Source organism: Cnephaeus nilssonii (assembly GCF_951640355.1).
Source record: "Cnephaeus nilssonii genome assembly, chromosome: 4".
NCBI lineage: Eukaryota > Metazoa > Chordata > Mammalia > Chiroptera > Vespertilionidae > Cnephaeus > Cnephaeus nilssonii.
Genome location: NC_137075.1, coordinates 99010560 through 99034299, shown reverse-complemented (window position 1 = coordinate 99034299; position 23740 = coordinate 99010560). Strand labels below are relative to the sequence as shown.

At 45.2% G+C, this 23740-nt stretch overlaps 1 protein-coding gene across 6 annotated transcripts in view; it reads left to right on the top strand.

The window, feature by feature from the left end:
* EFCAB11 (EF-hand calcium binding domain 11) overlaps positions 1–23740 on the top strand; it is a 138729-nt gene that overhangs the window by 101001 nt on the left and 13988 nt on the right. For 3 of the 6 annotated variants that reach the window (XM_079767930.1, XM_079767931.1, XM_079767925.1), the window contains one exon: positions 7714–7949. The exons of the other annotated variants lie outside the window; for them this stretch is intronic. In XM_079767930.1, the coding sequence (XP_079624056.1) occupies positions 7714–7807 (94 nt within the window). In that variant the 3' untranslated portion in view covers positions 7808–7949. Of the gene's footprint in view, positions 1–7713; positions 7950–23740 lie in introns of those variants that run through there. 6 annotated transcript variants of the gene reach the window in all.

Here is a 23740-nt window from a genome sequence, read left to right as displayed (position 1 = left end):
CAGAAACGTGTGACTAGGCTGGATGGTGCCGTTGGTTATCGATCCAGGAGGTATAGAAATTGAGAGTGAGCATTAGAAGCTTTTCAAACAGTTTGAAATTGTCACAGTGGTGAACTCGTCTCATGGAAGAGGGCCTAGACCAGCGGTCGCCAACCTTTCAGACCTCACAGACCACCAGTGCTCCACGGACCACCGGCTGGCGACCGCTGGTCTAGACCACTTCAGTCCTGCAAGGCTCAGTGGCGATACGTGGTGCACGTTGCATTGTCAGTCATCACATGCAGTAGGACCCTATTACAACATGTGGTATTTTATGATTAGTTTGACAACTGTATGCTAGAAGTGCAGGAAAACCTGTGAAAATATAAGAATTTATTTTAACATATATATATATATATATATATATATATATATATATATATTATTGATTTCAGAGAGGAAAGGAGAGGGAGAGAGAGAAACATCAATGATGAGAGAGAATCATTGATCAGCTGCCTCCTGGACGCCCCACACTAGGGATCGAGCCCACAACTCGGGCACATGCCCTTGGCCAGAATTGAACCCAGGACCCTTCAGTCCCCAGGCCGACGCTCTATCCACTGAGCCAAACCGGCTAGGGCAGCATTTATTTTTATAACATATTGACACATATTCATTTAAAAATTTTTTTTCACTTTATTAACATTATTAGTTAATTGGGGAGATAAAACTTTTGTATTAGTTATGTTCACCCTCAATTTGCCGAAGGTAAAACTAGCCTGCCTGGAGTTTTTGTTGTTGTTTTTTGGTGAGAAAATATGTTTCCTGAATGTGGCGAGAATAACCACGTGGGGAAGATGGAAGTGATTCTGAAGAAACACCCAAGAGCTCATGTTGGTTTTCCTCAAAACTATGATCCCTCACACACTGAGGTCCGTTTATAGCTGTTATTGATGCCGACATCCTAAAAATAGTATTTAGTTACTTGTAGCGATATACTTACTGGCTATGAAGCAATGGAGCCATCAAAATGTATGGGGCATTTACTTATAAAAATTAAGTGTAAACCCACAAGGATGTATTGAAAGAAAGGATATGGGTCAAAAAGCTGATTGACACAGATGTTCCATATTTCACATATAAGCTGTAGGGTATTCCAGGCTTCTTAACAAGTCGCATTTCAGCTGCCAAGACTACAGTCCATACACAGCCGCCGAGGCCTTGGTGAAGGACTGTGGCAGAGGGTTTGCTTGGAAAGGTTGGGTGAGTCTGCAGCACAGCAGGTAGCTCACTGCTACTTCCAGGGCCTCCTCGCTCAGCCCACTCAGGGACCGGCTAATGACAGGGAAGACTAACTCACGGAGCAATCAGAGCTAGCACCAATAATTTTCAACTGCAGCGTGATAATTTCACTTTATTCCTGTGTATGTGCAATTGGCCCGCCATTGTGATATGAAGGAAGAATTCCCGTCTACGGCTTTGTTGCTGACAATCAACTAAGTCTGAACTGAATAAAACAGTGAAGGATTACATCATCAACAAATGTGGTTTGGCGTTGACGTTTTGTGGAGGAGCGTGTTCTGAGGGTGCAGGAAACATCGTGGAGTTTGAAACCCTGATTAAGAGCCCACGTCAGGATATAAATCACTGTGCCGATTCTCTCATGAGGAAGTCCCTCGATGAGGACCGTCGGTGGAACTAAGTGGTGGGCTCTGTGTCATCCTGAACATCATGAATTAGGGAAAAGCCAGTCATGTGATCCTGTGGAAGGATCTCCAACAGCTGTTAGCGTGTGCTGAAGAGTGATGATAACCGAGAAGACAAATGTTCGAGAACGTTTGATCTACAGACCAACTCAGTGTTTCTTGCAAAACCAGACGACAGGCTGGTCCCGGCTTGTTGAAGACATGAATTGGACCAGCAGGATTGCTCATGTGTCTCAGATCTTCAGCACTTTTAATGATCTCCATACTTTCATAGAAGGGAGAATGCACCCTGGTTTTCAATGGCAGATACGATTAAAGGGCAAAAATGGAAGTTAGAAGCTCGGAATAAAAGTTTCTACAGATTATTATGACACATGTTCCATAATTTAACACGGATCAGTGACATAGGTGGTGATCTTGATGTTGCACATCTGTGAAAAGCTATCGTGAACACTTTAGAGTTTGATAAAGCATTTCTAATTTTATTTTCCATCAAAAGAAGGTTGATGTCTTAAAAAAAAAAAAAAAAAGCATGGATCCTGAATCCATTTCTCTCATCAAAAGGTAATTTAAATTTAACTGTAACTTACAGGATACATTGCTGGAACTGACTTCTAGTGAAAACTTGCACTTTCTCCTTTTAATTTTATTTCTTTTATATTATTGATTTTTGAGAGGGGTTGGGGAGAGAGAGAGAGAAACATTAATTTGTTGTTCCACTTCGGAATGCACCTTTGTATATTGGAGCGATGCTCTAACCAGTTGAGCTACCGGCCAGGTAAAGTTTAAAAATGAATAAACTGAACTCACTGAAATTGCTCAAAAATCTCTTATTCTATTCCATTCTATGAGACTAGTTTCTTCCTTTCTCTTTCCCTCCTTTCCTTCATTCCTTTCTCCTCCTCCTCCTCCTCCTCCTCCTCCTCCTCCTCCTCCTCTTCCTCCTCCTTCTTCTTCTTCCTAGAGGCCCAGTGCATGAAAATTCATGCACTACAGTGGGGGGGTCCCTCAGCCCGGCCTGCTTCTTCTCACAGACCGGGAGCCCTCAGGGGCGGGAGGTGACCGGCGATCAGGGGAAGGCAATGCCCCCATCACACCTCTGCTGCTGCCACTGCTGGCAGCGCAAGCCTCGGCCAGCCATGGTTACCTGAGCCTCGGGCAGCCCTGGGCGGCTGGGCAGCCGGCATCCAAGGTTGCCTGTGCCTCAGGCTGGGCAGCCGACATCCGAGGCTTGCCTGTGCCTCGGGCTGGCCCTGGGCAGCTGGGGGGCTGAGGGGACTGGGGGACTCCAGAGGCAGGTGCCCTGGCGGGGCTGAGGGGATTGGGCGCTGCCATCTTGTGGCTGTGGGCGCCGCCATCTTTGAGGACATGGCAGTCAGTTAGCATATTCCCTCCTTATTGGCTGTGGGTGCCACCATCTTTGTGAGGGTGTGAGGGTCAATTAACATATTCCCTCTTTATTATATAGGATTCTTATTGTTATAAAGACAGAAACAGTTTAGATATACATTATACTCTCCAGGTAGCCTTGTTGGCAATCCCATCTAGATTAGATAAAGTATCAAGCAAGAAGCAACTCAGTTTGTCATATTAAAAACTTTGAATATTTATATACACTTTGCTCATTCAAAGTGTATCTATAGACATTTAATATGGGGATTTACTTTCCCCTTCAAAATGAAAAAAATGTTACAAGTGTAATAGTGGGCCTATATATCAGTTGCCTGTGTGCACACTTTCAATGAATAAACAACATGTACAATTTCATACTTTCCCCCCCTTTATTATGTTTACCCTGGTGATATTTATTGCAGGATAATTTCCTATTTGTCGAACTAATAATACAAAACTACAGCTTTTATCGTGTCTTTTTTTAATTTTGTTTTTCTAGTAATTCATTTTTATTAATTTTTACCAAGTATCAGTTTGCAACAGACTGGAAAAAATTTAACAGTGCCCTTTACCGCAGAGAATTTAAGCAGCACTGACTTATGGGACTGAATATAAAATGAGGCTTTTCTTGTAAACATACCCCTCTGGAAAGCATCAGTTCTCTTACAAAGTCGCTCAGACTACCAAGCATGCTCTCCGTTACTTTGTTTTGAACAAGAAAACAGTAGTTGAGCCTGATACAGCCTCCTCCAGTTTGAGGTTTTGATGCTCACAGAGGTCACTTGACAAAACTGGCAAATAAAGGAGGAAAGAAAGTTAACACAGATGCAGTTTTTATGCCTGGTCTTGTAAACTCATCATTGCAGATAATTGGCCATCATTGTAAACAAGCCTTTAAACATCATGTTAAAAGCAATACCCTAAGTCCGTGGTCGGCAAACTGCGGCTCGCGAGCCACATGCGGCTCTTTGGCCCCTTGAGTGTGGCTCTTCCACAAAATACCACAGCCTGGTCGAGTCTATTTTGAAGAAGTGGCGTTAGAAGAAGTTTAAGTTTAAAAAATTTGGCTCTCAAAAGAAATTTCAATCGTTGTACTGTTGATATTTGGCTCTGTTGACTAATGAGTTTGCCGACCACTGCCCTAAGCGATTACATATCGGAAAAATACAGATGTGTATCTCATATTAAATGGGGTAGGGGAGACCCAAAACACCCCTTTTATAATGTTATACAAATAGCTAGTAAGTGGCTTTAGGTAAGCATTTCTAGTGTCAGTAACAGGCATGGAATGACTAAGTCCTCTACCCCAGGCAACTTTAACAGATGTGAGGATGACATGCCCTGAACACCTGAGTCAGTGTCTCAAAAGTGGCTCTGTGTGATACAAAAACAGTTATCTGAAGGCGCATGGCAAGAATGAATTAAGATTATTTGGTGAGACTTGATCATGGAAGAAGCAGGGTATGTTGGTGGTGAGCCATGATCCCTCAGCCCCGAACCCCCTCCACACTCTGCATGCTGAGGCCTGGACTAAGGCTGACATCACGGTTTCCTCACCAGCTGCATTTACTTATAAAATAAAAATATTTCTCATCAGGCTCGTCCTCTTGGGTGCAGGGGATCCGGATGCTGCAGGATGGAGAAGCAATGGCTCCTTCCTGTCTACTCCGTTCCCGGGAGGGTCGCCCGGCAACAGCTCTTCACTCCAGCACCTGCCATTGGTTCTAGTTCCCGTCGTTTCCCACCCCAGCCCAGCCTCCGGCACTGTCCCCAGCGTCTGGTCTCAGCTTCCCAGGACTTCCCACCAGCCTTCTAGGTCCTACCAACCTCAATCTCTTTTTCCCGTTGTTTCTCAGCCCTACTGATGATTGAGGCTTCATATATTCATCATCACTGCCATCTTTTTTACAATCTTCTTTTGTTTTACATTCAGTATTATTTTGTGTAAGTTACAGATGTGCAGCATCATGGTTAAACAATCATGTACTTTAAAAAGTGTTCCCCCCAATATTTCCAGTACCCACCTGGCACCATACATAATTATTACAACACTAGAAGCCCGGTGCACGAAATTCGTGCACGGCGGGGGATTGTCCCTCAGCCCAGCCTGTACCCTCTCCAATATGGGACTCCTGGAGGGATGTCCGACTGCCCGTTTAGGCCCGATCCTGGTGGGATCGGGCCTAAACGGGCAGTCGGACATCCCTCTCACAATCCAGGACTGCTGGCTCCCAACTGCTTGCCTGCCTGCCTTCCTGATTGCCCCTAACCGCTTCTGCCTGCCAGCCTGATCACCCCCTAACCACTCCGCTGCCAGCCTGGTTGATGCTTAACTGCTCCCCTGCCAGCCTGTTTGCCCCCAACTTCCCTCCTCTGCCTGCCTGGTCACCCCTAACTGCCCTCTCCTGCAGGGTTGATCACCTCCAACTGCCCTCCCTTGCAAGCCTGGTCCCTCTCAACTGCCCTCCCTTGCAGGCCGGGTGCCTCCCAACTGCCCTCTCCTGCTGGCCATCTTGTAGTGGCCATCTTGTGTCCACATGGGGGCAGGATCTTTGACCACATGGGGGCAGCTATATTGTGTGTTGCAGTGATGATCAATCTGCATAGTACTCTTTTATTAGATAGGATAGAGGCCTGGTACAGGGGTGGGGCCAGCTGGTTTGCCCTGAAGGGTGTCACAGATAAGGGTGAGGGTTCCCTTGGGGTGTGGGGCGGCCTGAGCGAAGGGCCTGTGGTGGTTTGCAGGCCGGCCACGCCTCCTGGCAACCCAAGGGGAGGCCCTGGTATCTGGAATTTATTTTCCTTCTACAATTGAAACTTTGTAGCCTGGGGTGGCGGCCATTTCTGGGGCGGCAGCCATTTCTGTGGCAGTTAATTCACCTTCTACAATTGAAACTTTGTAGCCTTAAGCGGGTGAGCCCGGCCAGGGTGTGCGGAAAGCTTTGTGTGAGGGCAGTTGTGAGGGACCAGGTCTGCTTCCCCTGTTGCCGCCGGCAACCCTGGCCTGCTCTCTCAAGCTCCATTCTGCCGCCATTTGTTTGAATTTGTTTACCTTCTATAGTTGAAACTTTGTAGCTTGAGTGGAGGCTTAGGCCTGCAACGGCTGGCAGAAAGCTTGGCTCCCTCTGTTACCTGGGAAACCTTGCTCTCTGTGGCTGTAGCCATCTTGGATTGGGGTTAATTTGCATACTTGCCCTGATTGGCTGGTGGGCGTGGCTTGGCTGGTGGGCGTGGCCTATGTAGTGGAGTGATGGTTAATTTGCATATTACCATTTTATTAGAGAGGACTAGTAGCCCATCGCATGATATCGCACGCAGTAGTCTGCCCGCCGCTTCCGCAGGAGCCAGGAGGGACCCGTGCCGATTCCGCGGGAGGTGGGAGGGAGCCGCACTACTCCCCTGGGAGGCGGCCCACTGTCTCCTGTCTGGGCCTGCGCTCGGCCGGGGAGGGTACGGGCTGGCGTCCCTGTTCCTGTCCGTGTTCGCTCCGGCTACAGGGGGCCGGCCCGAGCCGGGGCCGGTGGCTCACTGGTCCCCCTGTCTCTGTCTCTGTCTCTGCTCCAGGCCTCACCTGCGCACGCAACCTCCTCCTGTCTGATCGTGACGCATTACAGCGTCCCGGCCTAATTTGCATATTTCCTCTTTATATCGATAGATGATGAACTATATTCCCTATGCTGTAGTTTACATCCCCATGACCGTTTTTGTGCCCTGTTGGAGGGAATGCAGATTGGTGCAGCCGGTATGGAAAATAGAATGGAGGTTTCTCATAAATTAGAAATGGAACTGCCTTGAACTGACAATATGATGTTTTTTAAAGCAAGTTTTCCCTTATTGTCCAAACCAATCTCCAATTTTTAGAAATTTTATGGAACAAGTTATCCTACTATTACTTGAAAGTGTATTAAATATGTAAATTAACTTGAAATATTGCCATGTTTATGATCGTTTTGTTTAGTTTTTCTTCTATAGGATATTTGTAGCTTATTTTTATTGGGCTGATATAATCCATCTTAGGTTCGTTGCCAATAGGTACTCAATAAATGTGTATTAGGTACTGATATATGTTGACCTTGTTATAAGGGAAATGTATTTCAAAGCAAAAATTTTAATAGTTGCTGTTGTTCAAGAATGCTATTGTTAGTTTTGAATGTATTTCATATGGTAAATATTCTTGAATTATTTTATTTCCAAAATTCTTAGTAGATTCCTTTGAGTTTCCTGGGTTATATCATCATGACTTCAGCAACTAGTGACTTTTATTTTCTGTTAATTTTCTTACTTGTTTTTTCTGCCTTATCGCCATGGCAAGACCCTCCAACAAACAGTGTATTAAATAACACGTATGACTAAGAGTGTCTTTGCCTTGACCTTGCTTTTGGGAAACATGTCACTACTGTTTGTAGCCGCACTAAAAACAGTTTTGGCTTTTTATTTTAAAGGTTTTGTTTTATTTGGTTTTCAGAAATGAAAAATCAAGACTCTGTGCCACATTGTATAAAATTCCCCTTTTAAGCCGTCTGATATACAAATAATTATGGGTTTCAGCAAAGTATGCCTGGGGTGGATTAACTGTCTTTGATTACTTCCCATTCCTGGTTCACACATTTTTCATCTTTTGCTCTGAACTTCCCAGGCTTTTCTTTTTGAGGAGACGGGCCCTCATCCGCCTCGTCGCCAAGGCTTCTGTAGACGGTCACGTTCTCCCCTGGAGTCGGCGCTGCCTCTGATCTGCTCACTCGCTTTTCCCCTGGACACGCATTGTTTCCCAAGATGCTCTATCAAGTCAGTCAGAGCCCTAATCTTCAGGAAGTTCCAGGAGCCCTTTTCTCCTCTCACCGTGTACACTCTCCCCCTTGCTCAGAGCGATCGACCCAGTATTAATTAAAGAGGATTTTATAAAGAAACCCCTCTAATTCTGATACCCGTGCTTCTGTTAAATTCAAGTTTTGCTAAGGGCTCTTTTCTTAAGCACCACGCGGCATCTGGGGGAGAAAACATCATTAGGAACTTTAATGGAAACGTTTGAAATGTACACTTATGACAACATTTCGAAGTGCTGGTATTTTGAAATGTTCTTGTGCTTTTTCTCCCCTGGCCCCCGCTACTCTCCTGCGGGGCTCTGGGGAGGAAGCTGGAGGTGATGCCGGGGTCAGGGCATTCCAGGTCCAGGTCTTATTCAGCCCGTAAGTCTGCGTGGCTGTGGAAAGCTTTCCAGCGACTGCACAGCAGTGGGATCGGGGCCCAGAGTTCGTCCCATTCCCTCACAAAGAGGAGACTGATCGAGGAGTTGGAGGTGAGGAGTCTCCAAAGTCGAATTTATTCCTAGGCCGGCAGGTCGTGTGTACATAGCTTTGAACTCGAGGTGTTCTGCAGCTTGGCTCTCCTTTCTGTGTAACACGAGACCCGCGATCTCCGAAAGCCCACAGTTGTTAGCTAGGCGTAGAGGCCTGGCTTATTCCCTGGCTGGTTTGGCTCAGTGGATGGAGCATCGGCCTGCGGACCAAAGGTTTTCCCCGGTTCAGTTCTGGTCAAGGGCATGTGCCTCTGTTGCAGGCTCCTCCCCAGCCCGGGCCTTGGTCAGGGCACATGTAGGAGGCAACCAATCGATGTGTTTCTCTCACATCGATGTTTCTCTCTGTCTTCCCCTCTTCCACTCTCTCTAAAAATCAATGGAAATATATCCTCAGGTAAGGATTAAAAAAGAGAGAGAGAGAGAGAGAGAGAGAGAGAGAGACCTGGTTTTCTATTCTGGTTATGTTGTCAACTGGATATGTAACGTTAGGAAAGTTGCTTGATGCTTCTGAGCCTCAGTTTCCTCATCTGTAAAGGGAAAAGAGCCGGCAGGGTGGTTCCTAAAGTCCCTTACAGGAAGGGACTAGTGCTGTAACTCTGGAGGGAGGGTCAGAATTGGGGAGCATGTTGGACCGTTGGAAGTGGCCTTTCTCCCAGTGCACCGGGGCGGTGGGACTGACAGGTGGCAGGTCACGGAGCTGTGCAGGGGGCGGCCGTGGGCTGGGACACAGAGAAGCCACGGGAAGAAAAGGTGTGACAGTTCCCGTCTCGGTGTGTTCTGTATGGTGCTGTGAAGCTCAGGGTTGTTCTAGCCCCGTGATTTGGTCCAAACTAAGAAAAAGGTTTTGTTTAGTTTCCTCTCCCCCGGGGAGGTGTTTTCAGAACAACTTCCATACAGGGATGTATTTCTTACGAAAGAGTGTCGAGTGAGCCGAATAGTCAGACCATGCGGTCACGGAAAGGCGGGGGCCGCTGGGAAATGCACCCAGACAGGGCACCCGGGGACCCGCTCCTCTCTCCAGATTGGAACACACATGTTTCTTGAAAGGTTGTAGCCGTAACATCTCTCTTTTTCATTCCTTTCTTATAAACTCATGTTATGTAAGCCCTCAGCGTGCTAAATGTTTTTCCTTTGTTGGCCATCGCGCTCAAGATGATTTTATCAAACATGAATTTTCCCTGGGCTATCCGCTGCGTGCCAGGGAAGCTAGCGGAATCACAGAGAGGTGGCCGTGTGTGTGTGTGTGTGTGTGTGTGTGTGTGTGTGTGTGTGTGTAGGACTCGGGCACTCTGCTCTGTGCGCCCACGCAGGTGTGCATGTGTATGGGGTGGGGGACACCTGGTTACAAAAGGGACAACTGCTCCTTCTAGAATATTTTGAAAATAGGGAAAAGTAGGAAAAAGGAAATAAAACCCAACCATGTTCCTATCAAACCAAAGATAATCATTGTAAGTATTTTGGTATTTATTTTTCCTGTTTCTCTCCATGTTCTTCCTATTAAAATAAATGAGAGTTTTATAGCCCATGCTTTTCTATTATTTTGCTAGTTTCACTTTATAAATAACCCTACAATCAACATAGTTGTCTGCACTTTGAAGTTATTTTCTTAGGAGAGGTTCCTAGATGTGGGAATACCATATTAGAGACTCTGAATTTATTTTGTCATTTTTATGACTCCTGATTCTTCTTCCTAAATCACTTAATTAACAGATTATACTCCCTCTGGCAACATCTACCCCCTCCCCTCACCATGTTCTTGCCACTGATTGAATGGTAATTTATTTTTTTCAAATCTTTGCTAGTCTAAAAGTTTAATATAGTGTCTCATTTTTTGTTTTATTTCACTGATTGCTAGTAATGGAGAACATTTTTATAGGTTTATTAGCTCTTTAATTCCCTCTTCTGTGAATTATCTATTCATGTCATTTGCCCATTTTTTTCTTTCTGTAGTAAAAATATGTACCTGCTTCGATTTCTATGATAATTATTTTTCCAGTTTATTGTTTGCTTTTTTATTTTTATGATTTTTGATTTGCAGAAATTTTAATATCCTCAAATCTGTGATCATTTCCTTCACAATTTCTGCCATTGCATTTTTACGAAGAAATCTTTCCTCATCTAGAAACCAAGTTAACCCTTTGCACTCGCTTGCTTTTTTCTCGATTCCTTTATTCTACTCGGGATTTAATTTTTTAAATACCCCAGATTTTACAAAGCGCGGCAGTAGAGTAAAAAACTGGAGTTTCTTTTCATACAAACTTATTTATTTGGATTTTTTTATATTTCAAATTATTGATACATTCAAAGAGTAATTTTAATCTCGATGCTAACCGTGTCGAGTCACACTCGACATCCGAGTGCAAAAGGTTAATGTTCACTTCCATTTTCTTGGTTGGTTTGAATCTGTGGTTTGGTTTTTAAAACTATCTAGCCCTTTAATATATTTGGAATTTATTTTGGTATATAGCATGAGGTGGTAATTTAAACATTTTTGTTCCAAATAGCTAGTTTTTCCATTATCATTTGTTAAATAACCCCTTAAACAAAAATGAATAATAATTCATTATCATATTCGGTATTGAGTTCTTTTACATACTAGGAGACCTCTCCCGGCTGACTGGTCTAGTCCCTGCTGTCCTTATTCTTACATCAAGGATGCACCTCCCGCCCACCCCCAACCCGGTGTTTCTTGTTTTCAAATTATTCTCGGCAGTTCTTGCTTGTTTATTTTCCGGATGAATAGTGGAATCATTTTTGTGGAGTTCCAAAAACCTCCCTTTGGGGTTTTGATGAAAATTGCATTCAACCTATAAATTAATTGGGAAGGACTTGGCTTCGTTACAACGTTCAGTCTTCCCAGCCAGGAATACACATATGGCTGTCCCTCCGCATTTTCAAACAGCCTTTTGTACGTCTCAGTGGAGTTTTGTAGTTTTCTTTACATAAATTTGACAGATTTCTTATATAGGTATTCCCAGATTATTTTATATTTGGGGTACTGTTTTTTTAAAATATATTTTATTGATTTTTTTGCAGAGAGGAAGGGAGAGGGATAGAGAGTTAGAAACATCAATGAGAGAGAAATATCGATCAGCTGCCTCCTGCACACCCCCTACTGGGGATGTGCCCGAAACCAAGGTATATGCCCTTGACCGGAATCGAACCTGGGACCCTTCAGTCTGCAGGCCGATGCTTTATCCACTAAGCCAAACCGGTTAGGGCTTGGGGTACTATTTTTAATGGAATCTCCCCCCTTTGGTTTAAACCCACTATTTTAAAAAAATTATTTATTATTTTTAAAACTTATTTTTAATTATAGTGGACACACAGTATATTAATTTCAGATATACAACATAATGATTCAACATTTATATACCTTACAAAGTGATCACCACAATAAGTCGAGTAACCATCTGTCACCATACTTAGTTGTTGTGATATTATTGACTATATCCCCTATGCTGTACTTTATATCCCGTGAACTTATGTTATAACTGGAAGTTTGTACTTCTTAATCCCCTTCCTTTTCCACCCTGAAATCCCCACCCCCCCCGCCCCACTCCCTGTCCTCTGGCAACCATCAGTTTGTTCTCTGTGACTTTGTTTCTATTTTTAATTTCACTTTTTCCCAAATGATTGCCAAGAACTGACAGGAATCTAAGTGAAAATCGAATTTCTTTCTTTCCAAGCTTATAAACTCAGAGATTTAGAACTGGAACCAACCTGAAATATGTTGTCTTTTTCTCTGAAAGTCAAATAATTTATATACCTATCCTTTAACTTGTTAAGAGACTAGCTAAATAGATGAGTACTTCCACGTGCCCATATTCATTGTCTCAAGGACATGTGCAGCTTAAACATCCCAAGCCTCATGGCCCTTTGGATTTCAACCAGAATCCTTAAGTGGTTTACAGGGTCCCGAGACCGTTCACTGCGTTCCCCCTCCCACCTCACTGCGCTCCACGCTCCGCCTCACTCTGTACTGAGGCCACGTTGCCTTCTTCCAGTTCCTTGACTGTACTTGGCTCTCTCAGGCCATGAGCCCTTTGCACATGCTGTTCCCTCTGCCTGGAAAGCTCTCCCCCGACCTTCACCTCCCAATGATCTCCCTGCTCCTTCTTCGGTTCTTAGCCTGCAGGGATTTTCCTCCTGACCTTTTCCCTTTATGCCACCCTGTCACAGCACCTTCTGTCCCTCCTTCAGACTGCTCATTTTACTTTGTGTAGAGGATTATCTCATTCTCCGCCTGGCTGGACTAAAGTTGCAAGGGACCCTGTTTCTTTTCTGCTCACCCCTGCAACCTCAGAACCCAGTGCAGCTAGCTGGCCCATCCTGGGCTCCTGGTTTGTCTGATGAATGAATATGTGAACTCATTAATCTATTTTTAAGAAGAAAAAGCATTGCCCTTGCTAGTTCGGCTCAGTAGATAGAGCATAGGCCTGCAGACTGAAGGGTCCTGTGTTTGATTCCGGTCAAGGGCACATGCCTAGGTTGTGGGCTTGATCCCCAGTAGGTGGTGTGCAGGAGGCAGCCAACCAATGATTCTCTCTCATCATTGATGTTTCTCTCTCTCTCTGAAATAAATAAAAAAAATATATATATATATATATATATATATATATATATATATATATATGTATATGTATATATATATATATATATATATATATATATATATATATATAAAAGAAAAAGCATTAATGTATTCATTGACACATTTATAAAGCAAATAGACTGAGGTATTTTAAAAGTCCAACAACTAAGGAAACTATTGTAAATCCACTTGATAAAATTATATAGTGCCATTGAAGAATGAAAATGATGGCTCTGGCCACGTGGCTCAGTTGTTTGGACTGTCATCCTGTACACCAAAAGGTTTCGGTTCAGTTCCCAGTCAGGGCACATACCTAGGTTGTGGGTTTAATCTCCAGAAGAGGTGCATATGGGAAGCAACTGATTGATGTTTCTCGTTCTCTCTCTCTCTCTCTTTCTCCCCCCACCCCTCCTTTCCTTCCTCTCTCTCAAAAAATCAATAAAAACATATCCTTGGCTGAGGATAAAATGAAAATGATAAAGACTAATGTGGGGGGGTATGTTTATATTATGTTTAGAATATCAGGATATAAAATATATTTATGTTAATAAGAAGGAAAGGTGCCAAAATGATCATAGCAATTGGTTTAAGATAATGGGATGGGTCCTATCCGGTTTGGCTCAGTGGATAGAGTCAGCCTGCGGACTGAAGGGACCCAGGTTCCATTCCGGTCAAGGGCACATGCCCGGGTTGGGGGCTCGTTCCCCAGTAGAGGACATGCAGGAGGCAGCTGATCAATGATTCTCATCATTGATGTTTCTTTCTCTCTCTCCCTCTCCCTTCCTCTCTGAAGTCAATAAAAACATTAAAAAAAAAAAAAGCTCATGGGATGGTAAGTGATGTTTCTTTTCTCTCATACCCACACTTTCCTGTTCACATATGCATATATTCAGCACATGTTTCTTGAATGCCAGCGTGTGGCGGGCACTGTGTCAAGTGCAAAGAAAGGCACGGTGCACAAGGTGTGTGTGGTCTCTGCCCGCTGCAAGTTTACAGTTGAGGCGGGAGGACACAGATGATGATCATCACACAGATGGTGCAGTGTTCATGGACTGCAGCTATATTTGAGAAAACATGGTTCCTTTACCACAGTGGGTATCACAGGCTAAAGAAAATACTTTTGGGGATTGGGTCCATCATTATTATTGCATTAAAATTTTAATTGTGGGGGAAGTTATAGGAGTAATAGACCCATTTTCATTAGTTTTTTAGGCTTAGTAGGAGATTTCCTAAGTCATATCTTCAATCCTTAATCACTGCTTTCCAAGACGTAGACTGTACATGCTGGGAGGAAACGCCTGGGGTCGGGAGGAACTTTTCCTGGTTGCCTTCGTTCAGCTCCATTAAAAAGATTTTAGTAGCTGGAAAATCAGTACCTTCCTCATATGTATTAGCCAAGGTGGTTAAAGCTCAATAAAAGGAGAAGCGAGTCATTTCTGCACCTTTTAAAAAAAAAGAAAGATTTGTGGAGGTGATGGTTAGGACAACATGGGTGCCTGCCCACCCACCTCAGACTCATTGCCAAGCATGCGTTGGGTCCGCAGCACCCGCTTCGGGGAAACTGAAAAAGCCGAGTTCTCCCAACATCAATTCTCTTGGCTTCATCTCCTCCTACTGATGCCCTCAATGGCTGTGCCTCTGTGCTTGGGCATAATGTAAATACTTAACTTGTTTAATAAATATCCTGAAATAGCCTCTTGCAGTTGTTACTAGAGGGCCACGAACCTTTTAACTCACTTAGCCAGCACAGATCAACACTTAATGTCTTTAATGATGATCCAGGTCTTTTTTAGTGGCTGAGGCACAGGGTAATCAATGATGTGGCCCTGCCTGCAGGCACGAGGGACTAGATAATCGGCAGAAAATGTCACGCTGGATGGGGCCAGTCATTTGAATCCCTGAAATTGGTATTAGTGTGGCCATTTCCGGGAGAGTTTCTCCCCAAGGCTAGGAAGAGCCCCCTCATTACTGAAACCCCTCATGGCCAGTTTTTGTTTTCAGCCTGAAACCTCTGAAGATTCTTCTCCCCCCCCCCCCCCTGCAACCACCCACTAAGGCAAATGCCATGCCAACTGATGGCACAGTGGGGCCCCCGCTTTAAGAATACTCTCCTGGCCTGTGTGGCTCAATGGTTAAGCATCAACCCACATACCAAAAGGTCCCCGGTTAGATTCCTGGTCAGAGCACATGCCCAGATTGTGGGCTTGATCCCCAGCAGGAGGCATGCAGGAGGCAACCCATCAATATTTCTCTCTTTCCCTCTCCCTTCCTGTCTCTCTAATCAATAAAAGCTTTTATTTTTTTTTTTTTAAGAATAATTCTCAATGCTGGGCAGCAGGAGAGAGGCTTGTCAGGGTTGGGGCAAGGGGGTGTCATATGCAGTTTGTCAGACCTCATTTAGGGGGAGCGTTACATCACCTTTCTTCCCCACCCCTATTATCAACCCTGAGAATTATTATTTCAAGGACAGAAAGCAAATCCCGTTTCAGGGTTTCGGTCCTAAAATATCCACTCTGAACTTGTACTTAGAGCCCCTTGGCCTTAGCCTAGGATTTGAATTATTTTGATTATTTGATTATTTTGGCCACGTTGACATTCTCTGTGCATTTCATAATTTTCTAAACACTTGTCATGTGCCCTCTGAACTTTCATTTCTTTCTCCTGAAATTCTCGTATTTAAAGGCCCCGTAGTCATCCCATCTGGTGTGACTTTGCGATTATAGGTGGGCTTTTATTAATAGAGTGCTTCTGGTCATCTGAGGGAACTGTTTCGTTATGAAATATTCATTTCTTTATGTTGTTTATCATTGTCCACAGACCTGAGGTTTTAAATGCTGGGAGCGTGTTGTAAATGAAAACATAAATAATTTATAATAATTATGCTGAACTAAGGCCAGAGTTTCTATTGGCTCACTGATGCACATCAATGAGAAATGGGCTGGGATGTAAAATTCTTATTTTCCCGAGTGTTTCATTTAAAACTAAAGTGTAAACAAAGAAGAATTCTTAATTTTTGTAAATTTCTGCATCCTCATTAAATGAAGAACGTGACCTGATAGAATTTTCCCATCTGGAGGAAATCCCTGGGATCACCCGTGAGGCTCTGCTACACAGTATGCAAGTATCTTTCAGGGTTTGGCCATGGCACAGCCCCTGGGCGACTGTCAGGTCCTGCACACTCCTTTGAAATGGGAGTGCTCTTAATTAGATGGAGCAATGGATATTCTTTGTTTCTATTTTCTTTTTTTTAAATATGCTTTTATTGATTTTAGAGAGAGAGGAAGAGAGAGAGAGAAATATCGATCAGCTGCCTCCTGAACACCCCCTACTGGGGATCGAGGCTGAAACCTGGACATGTGCCCTGACCGGGAATAGAACTGGTGACCTCTTGGTGAATGGGAGGATGCTCAATCCACTGAGCCACGCCGGCTGTTACTATCCTATCTAATAAAGGCGGAATATGCAAATTGACTGTAACTCCACGACAAAGATGGTGGCACCCACAGCCAATAAGGAGGGAATATGCAAAGTGACGTGACAAGGCGAGAGGCGGAAGGCAGCTCCAGGCCGGAGCGAAGGCAGTGCCGGCAGCCAGGGGAAGGAAGGCCTATTGCACAAATCTTTGTGCATCGGACCTCTAGTGTTCTTATATATGATCACTAGAGGCCCGGTGCACGAAATTCGTGCACGGGGGTGGGGTGGGGGGTGTCCCTCAGGCCAGCCTGCACCTTCTCCAATCTGGGACCCCTCTCACAATCCAGGACTGCTGGCTCCCAACTACTTGCCTGCCTGCCTTCCTGATTGCCCCTAACCACTTCTGCCTGCCAGCCTGATCACCCCCTAACCACTCCCCTGCCAGCCTGATTGATGCCTAACTGCTCCCCTGCCAGCGTGTTTGCCCCTAACTGCCCTCCCCTTTAGGACTGGTCACCCCTAACTGCCCTCCCCTGCAGGCCTGGTCCCCCCCCCCCCCCCCAACTGCTCTCCCCTGCAGGCCTGGGTCCCACCCAACTGCCCTTCCCTGCAAGCCCGGTCACCCCCAACTTCCCTCCTCTGCTGGCCTGGTCACCCCTAACTGCCCTCCCCTGCAGGCTTGATTGCCCCCAACTGCCCTCCCTTGCAGGCCTGGTCCCTCCCAACTGCCCTCCCCTGCTGGCCATCTTGTGCCGGCCATCTTGTGTCCACATGGGGGCAGGATCTTTGACCGCATGGGGCAGCCATCTTGTGTGTTGGAGTGATGGTCAATCTGCATATTACTCTTTTATTAGATAGGATAGAGGCCTGGTGCATGGATGGGGTCAGCTGGTTTGCCCTGAAGGGTATCCCGGATCAGGGTGGGGGTTCCCTTGGGTGTGGGGTGGCCTGGGTGAAGGGCCTGTGGTGGTTTGCAGGCCGGCCACGCCCCCTGGCGACCCAAGCAGAGGCCCTGGTATCTGGGATTTATGTATCTTCTACAATGGAAACTTTGTAGCCTGGAGCAGAGCCAAGCCTCCTGCTCGCTCCGTGGCTGGCAGCCATTTCTGTTTGGATTTGTTTACCTTCTATAATTGAAACTTTTTAGCCTTAAGCGGAGGCCTGGGCGGGCCAGGGCTGCAGAAGCTTTGCTTCCTCCATTGCCAGGGGCAACCCTTGCCTCCTGCTCTTTCTAGCTCCGTAGCTGCCGCCATTTCTATTTGGATTTGTTTACCTTCTATAATTGAAACTTTGTAGCCTTGAGTGGAGGCTTAGTCTGGCAAGGGTAGGCCGAAAGCTTGGCTTCCTTTGTTACCGGGGAAACCCAAGCCTCCCTCCTGCTCTCTGTGGCTGTAGCCATCTTGGTTGGGTTTATTTGCGTATTTGCTCCTAATTGGCTGGTGGGCGTGGCTCGTGGGCGTGGCTTGTGGGTGTAGCAGAGTTAGGGTCAATTTGCACATTACTCTTTTATTAGGTAGGATTCCATTGCTAGTTGAGTCTAATTGCAAGGGAGGCTTAGCTATGGGGCTTAGCTAAGCTCTCGGGAAGGGAAGGAAGTCAGTTTGTTGAACACATAGCAGGCTTTGCCATGAAATTAAACTCCACCCATCCCCAAAACGGATAGCCAACGACACCAGCTCCTTTTCCTACCAACCTGCTTCATCCCCACCAATTGGAAATGCTGCCTTTAACCTTTGCTGGGTTACTGTGTGTTTACATGCTCTGGGTGCTGTTCCCACACACTGATTCCTGGGTCCTAAATCACGCTGTTTTAATGGACCAGGCATTGTATTTTGTTTTTGTTTTGATATTACTGTTTTTTGAAAAATCTTCTGACATTGTGGTGTGTGTTTTTTTCCTCAGGTAAACTTTAAAGGTTCAATTTACCAAATTTCCTTTATAAAGGAAAAAATAAGCAAACAAAAATCCTACAACTCCTGTGTCGTATTAAAAACATATTCCACTTGGAAAATATTATCCTATTAGAGAAAATAAGCACTGTCGGACAATTGGTGTCTTCTGACTCCGAGGAAATGTGCTTTTAAAATAGCAGGCTTCCCATCAAACGGCAGCTAACAATGCCATTAGCGGGGCCTGGATAAATGGCTTGATGTTTGTAGTTCCTATGTCCACTTCAGCTCTATTGGTTGCATTAGCAGAATGAAGCTCATTAAGCCTTATTCTCTTAGTCCATCTCCCCAAGCCTCTGAACCCACGACTACCCAGTTCTCTTCTCTGGAAGGAGGTCATCTTTCCTACATTACCCTTGAACGCTCGGCTCATTCCTACACCCGCAGCCAGAGATGGGAACTTGTTGCTCTGAGGGAGGCCGCGTCTGTGCTAGGAGCCTGTGCTCGCAGCCTGTGCTCGGAGCCGTTACGCCATCTGTTAAAGTGGTCAGAGTCCCTTTCATTGCCTCCTTTGTGGAAGGGCTTGTACTGTGAAAGTGTGTGTTACTGAAAACATCATTTTCCTCATCATTATGCTTTCTCTCTGGCCGGATCATAACCTGCCAGAAATCTATTGAGCTTAGAGTGAAAAGCTTTTCAGAATAGCTGTTCTTAAAGAGATTAAATGATTGCCATCTCTGTCCCATTTCTTTTATCTCATAATCAAGTTCAAGATGGTACTAGATGTCTCCGCTGAAGTGATTATGTATTTGAACCAGAAGTGGCTTTATCTCCATTCATAGTTTACACCGTGGAAGGTAGGATGAGTTTTTCCTCCCCCCGCATTTACATTTATATATGTGTATGGCTCTTTACAACTGCCCACAGGTTGAAAGACTCTAACTCCTTTTTAAAGGCTACCAATGGCTCGCAGGAGTTGGAGTGCTTTTTAAAATTTTCTGTGTACAAAGTCGCCCGTTGTCTAATAACACCCAGCCTAGAGCCATGGAAACGTAGAGCTGTATCGACGCTTAGTATTCATAGCCCACTCATTCAGCTTGACAAGTGAGGAGCTGGAGGCGCACAGCAGCTAAGCGACTTGCCCAGGGTCACACGGCTAGCCAGCAGCCTCGCTGAGAGGACAGCGCACGCCCCGGCCGTTTCTGGTGGGCCCACCGCCTCCCTGCCATATTCAGAGTATTCGTATTTTTCAGATTTGGCGTGGGGGGAGAATGGGAGCTCTCGGCACCCCAAAGCACAGGAACCAGGCTTTTTATGACTCGTTCAAAGATGTCTACTTCGGCTTTTTGTTCTTGATCTTTAGAGCTGCCTGATCTGTGCTGTTTTCTGACATCCCGCTTTCTCTTCCAGAGAGGCAAGCTGAGGAAAGAGATCATGTCACTATTTATTAGCGGCTCTGCTAAAACACTTGATGGAGGAGGACTCGTGAACCCTTTGCCGGAAATGAGCCTCTGGGCTCCCTGTTGATTGCATTTACCCACATGCCCACAAGTCGTCTGTAGTCAGATGCAGGGAGATAACATTCTTTCCTGCTCTTAAAATATTTCTAGCTGTAAATAAGACTCCTCATTTTTAAAACCTAGGAAATAGGAAAAAGTGAGTCATTATTTATGGATAATCACTTTTGCCAGCTGTGACTGCATTTTACATCCATTTATTTTTTTTTCCTTTTTCTTTCCTTTCCTTTTTTTTTTGACTAGAGAATCTGTCTTGTCACTCTTTAGGGGAAAAGCCATATTGGTCCCATCAATAGCCTCTTTTAGCACATAATCACAGTTAAGGCACTGTGAACAGAGATTTTTCTTAGAGACAGGAAAAAAATGACTTTAGAATGCAGAACTATGGAGAATAATCCAGAATCACCTAAAGAGAAAACGGACTTATTTTAGAGTTCTTTCCAAAATGGAATAATCATTTCAACAATATGATGGGTATCGAGTGTCTGCTCTATGTCTACCACGTTCCAAATGTTGCAAGGCTAAGTGGTTCCAGGTGGGACACCTGGTATCGGGACACTTGTTTGCAAGTGGCAGGAAGTCCATTTCAAACAGCCGTAGCCACCCTGGGAACTCCAGCATCAGGCACAGTTCGATTAGGCTCTAGCTCACTCTGCAATTCTTCCGACTCTTCCCCTCACTGTGGATAATTCCATTCTCGGGCTGATAATCGACACGTAAAAACATGTGCGTGAATGTTTGGATCTGTGCACCATTGGATCAAAGAACTTGTGGAGGTTGCATCCTTACGGTAGGCAAAGGGCTGTTGTAATACCAAACCTCCCTTTTGCATCCCAGCTGTCCAGTGGAAGAGCTGCTTTCTCAACTCAAACAAAATTCCTGGGCTCCCTTATGGTTGGACCAACTCTTTACCAATTAGTGGTGCCAGGGGGGGATGCCATGTACTAATTGGCTTCAGCCAATCCATTAATCCTTGAACCATCACTATGCTAAGGAGTATGGGATTATAATGACTGGCGTAGGCCAGTCAAATCCCACTTCTGGAGCTTGGGGTGGGGATCCAGTCACACAGCTGCTGCCTGGCACAGAGAACAGATCATTTCAAATAGATCCCCTTCACCTGAGTGAGAATCTGAGCATGTGACATGCTATGGCTGATGGCAGTTTAAAATGCCCCATGAGCTCTGGCCGGTGTGGCTCAGTTGGCTGAGTGTCGTCCGGTGCACTGAGAGGTCATTGGTTCAATTCCTGGTCAGGGCATATGCCTGGATTGCGGGCTTGGTCCCTGGTGTGGGGGCTGGGCAGGAGATGGTCGATCGATGTTTCTCTCTCATCAATGCCCCTCTCTCCCTCTCCCTTCCTCTCTCTCTAAAATTAATAAAAATATTTTTAAAAAATAAAAACAAAATGCCCCATGAGAACGTCACCTCTCAGATAAGCTCTCTGCTGTGTCTCAGCCTGGGTTCCTCCTGAAAGCAGAGCGGTAGATGAGGGCTTGCCTGCAGGTTGTTTGGGAGATAACCTCCGTGAACAGCAGTGGAACAGAGAATGATGGGAAGCCAACTCAAGGGTCTGGGTCCCAGTTTGGTACCTCTGTGAGCGACTGGAGCTGAATCTCACCAGAACCGAGAGCGGAGAGAAGGACCGCCGAGGCGTCTGCCCGTCTGCCCGAGGGACAGAAGCACAGAGCATTTACCCATTGGCGCCTGTTCCCTCCTTGGTCAAGCGCTGCCTATGGGACCAAGTCTGTCTTTTTTCATACTTCCAGAGAGCTCTCCGATCTGTGTGAGGGCCACCCCAGGTGTTAGAGCAGCCCCGGCCCACCAGCAAGGGGCCCTTGGTGCAGGGGGGCAGCTGGGAGAGGGACTCGGGCAGTGTGACAGGTGGGGCACCAAGGGAGTCGGACACACTCCGAACTTAGGGGCCCAGACAAGACGGAAACCACCTACACGTCTCCTTGTCTTTCCTGCGTGTCTTAGTGGCTTTTCCTAACACGTGACTTTAGAAAGGTACAATTAATGAACTGAATTGAGTAGAGCCTGCAGAACTCTCATCGACAAAGAGGCAAGGATGCCGGTGGGAGGCACCAGCGGGTTTCTGGAGAGCAGGCTGCTCTCTGGAGAAGCAGTCATCGTCATCCTGGCATCTGCAATTGGCGGGTCCTCTCAGGCCCAGCAGGGGCTCCCTGCGTAGAGGGTGATTTCTACTCTCCCTCTCCAGTCAGTGTGACAGCTCTGTCCCCATGTAATGGCAGTTTTGACTTGAGTTTAAATTATTCCGAAAAGAATCAAAGAGAAGGAGAGTCTCTCTCCCTTTGCCGTTCCCCAGAAATTCCACTAAGGAAACTTTGCTCATGGAAATCTTTGCCTCCACATTACATGTCTCATGGATGTTTCAGGTGAATCCATAAGGCATCAGCTTTCACAGCCCCGCGTGACTGTCACAGGGACTCAGAACCTGCTGCCTGTCGGTGGCTTCGCTGGGAGCACAGGTCCATGCACCCGTCACTGGCTCTGGTACTGCCACCAGGAGCTGGCCTCTGAAGGGGGGGTGGGGAGGTCTTCTCTGCACTCAATTCGGAACCTAGTGATGGTGAGGCAGTTCTCTGCATGATCCATCCAAGAAACACATATGCCTCAGCTGCCCCCAAAATCACTTGTCAAAAAAAAAAAAAATCTTTAAAGCAATTATAGTAAGTGCAGATGTAGCTGGAATGTTCCAAAGAATTGCCTCCAATTTTGGTTCCTCTAGCTCAGTGGCTTTCTTTTTTGTTTTTTAATTTATTGATTTGAGAGAGGGGGGGAGAGAGAGAAACATTGATTTGTTGTTCCACTTACTTATGCATTCATTGGTTGATTCTTGTATGTGCCCTGAGCAGGGATCCAACCCACAACCTTGGCATATGGGGAAGGCACTCTAACCAACTGAGCTACCCAGGATGATTTTGTCCCCCAGGGGACACTTGGCAATATCTAGAGACAATTCTGACGGTCACAACTGGAGAGGAGAGGGCTAGTGGGTAGAAACCAGGGACGCGGCTAACCATCCTCCGTGCCCAGGACAGCCCTCCAACAAGGAGTTATCCAGCCCAAAACATCAGCTGAGGTTGCAAAACCCTCATCTGGCTACTGGGGATCTATCCTTGAGAAATAAGGTCACTTGTTTAGAAATTCAGACTAAAGAGAAAGAAAATATTCCTTCAGTTGAAAAATAGATCCATGTTAAAGAATATTTTAAGGCAGATTACTCATAAGACAAAGTTTCTGGTGAGCATATAACTTTCAACTTTTACCCAAATAAATATATATGTGTATGACATCGCAATTGTAATATATGTGCTAGTTTGTATTCTTGTTTCCACTGAAAAATGTCACTTTTATAGTCTTTATATCATTATAATAGAAAGTATTTTATTGTTTCAATGTAATGAAATTCAACCATTTCCTCTTTCTTTCCTTTTTTTTTTTAAGTAACTTGGCCAAAAACAGTTATTCCAGTGTGAAATCTGGCTTTGGAGAGCTGGCCATGGAGTACTCTCTCAACTTATTTTACAGCAAAATATATTTTCACAGAAATAACTACTTTCAGAACATTACAAGAAATGTTATGATGTAAATATTTTTGTACAAAAGAAAACATTTACTACTTGTGAGAAACAGTCACTATTTACATATTTTTTAAATTAAAAAAGCAACAACTTATGTTTCTCTTCAGAGTGTATTAGAGCAACATTACAGCTTCACTTAAAGATCCTCACTGTGAAACCCTGGCTCCTTCAGGAGGGGCCACTCAGCTCCTGGTCACCGGGGCCCATCTGGTCTGGGCTGTTGAAGTTCTCACAGCGTCACAGAAAGGGACAGAACAAAATCTTGGCTAACAAATCAGGATGTAAAAGAGGCAAATGCGAAGGCTTATGCTGATGAAAATAATTATAACCACTTCTGTGATGAGTC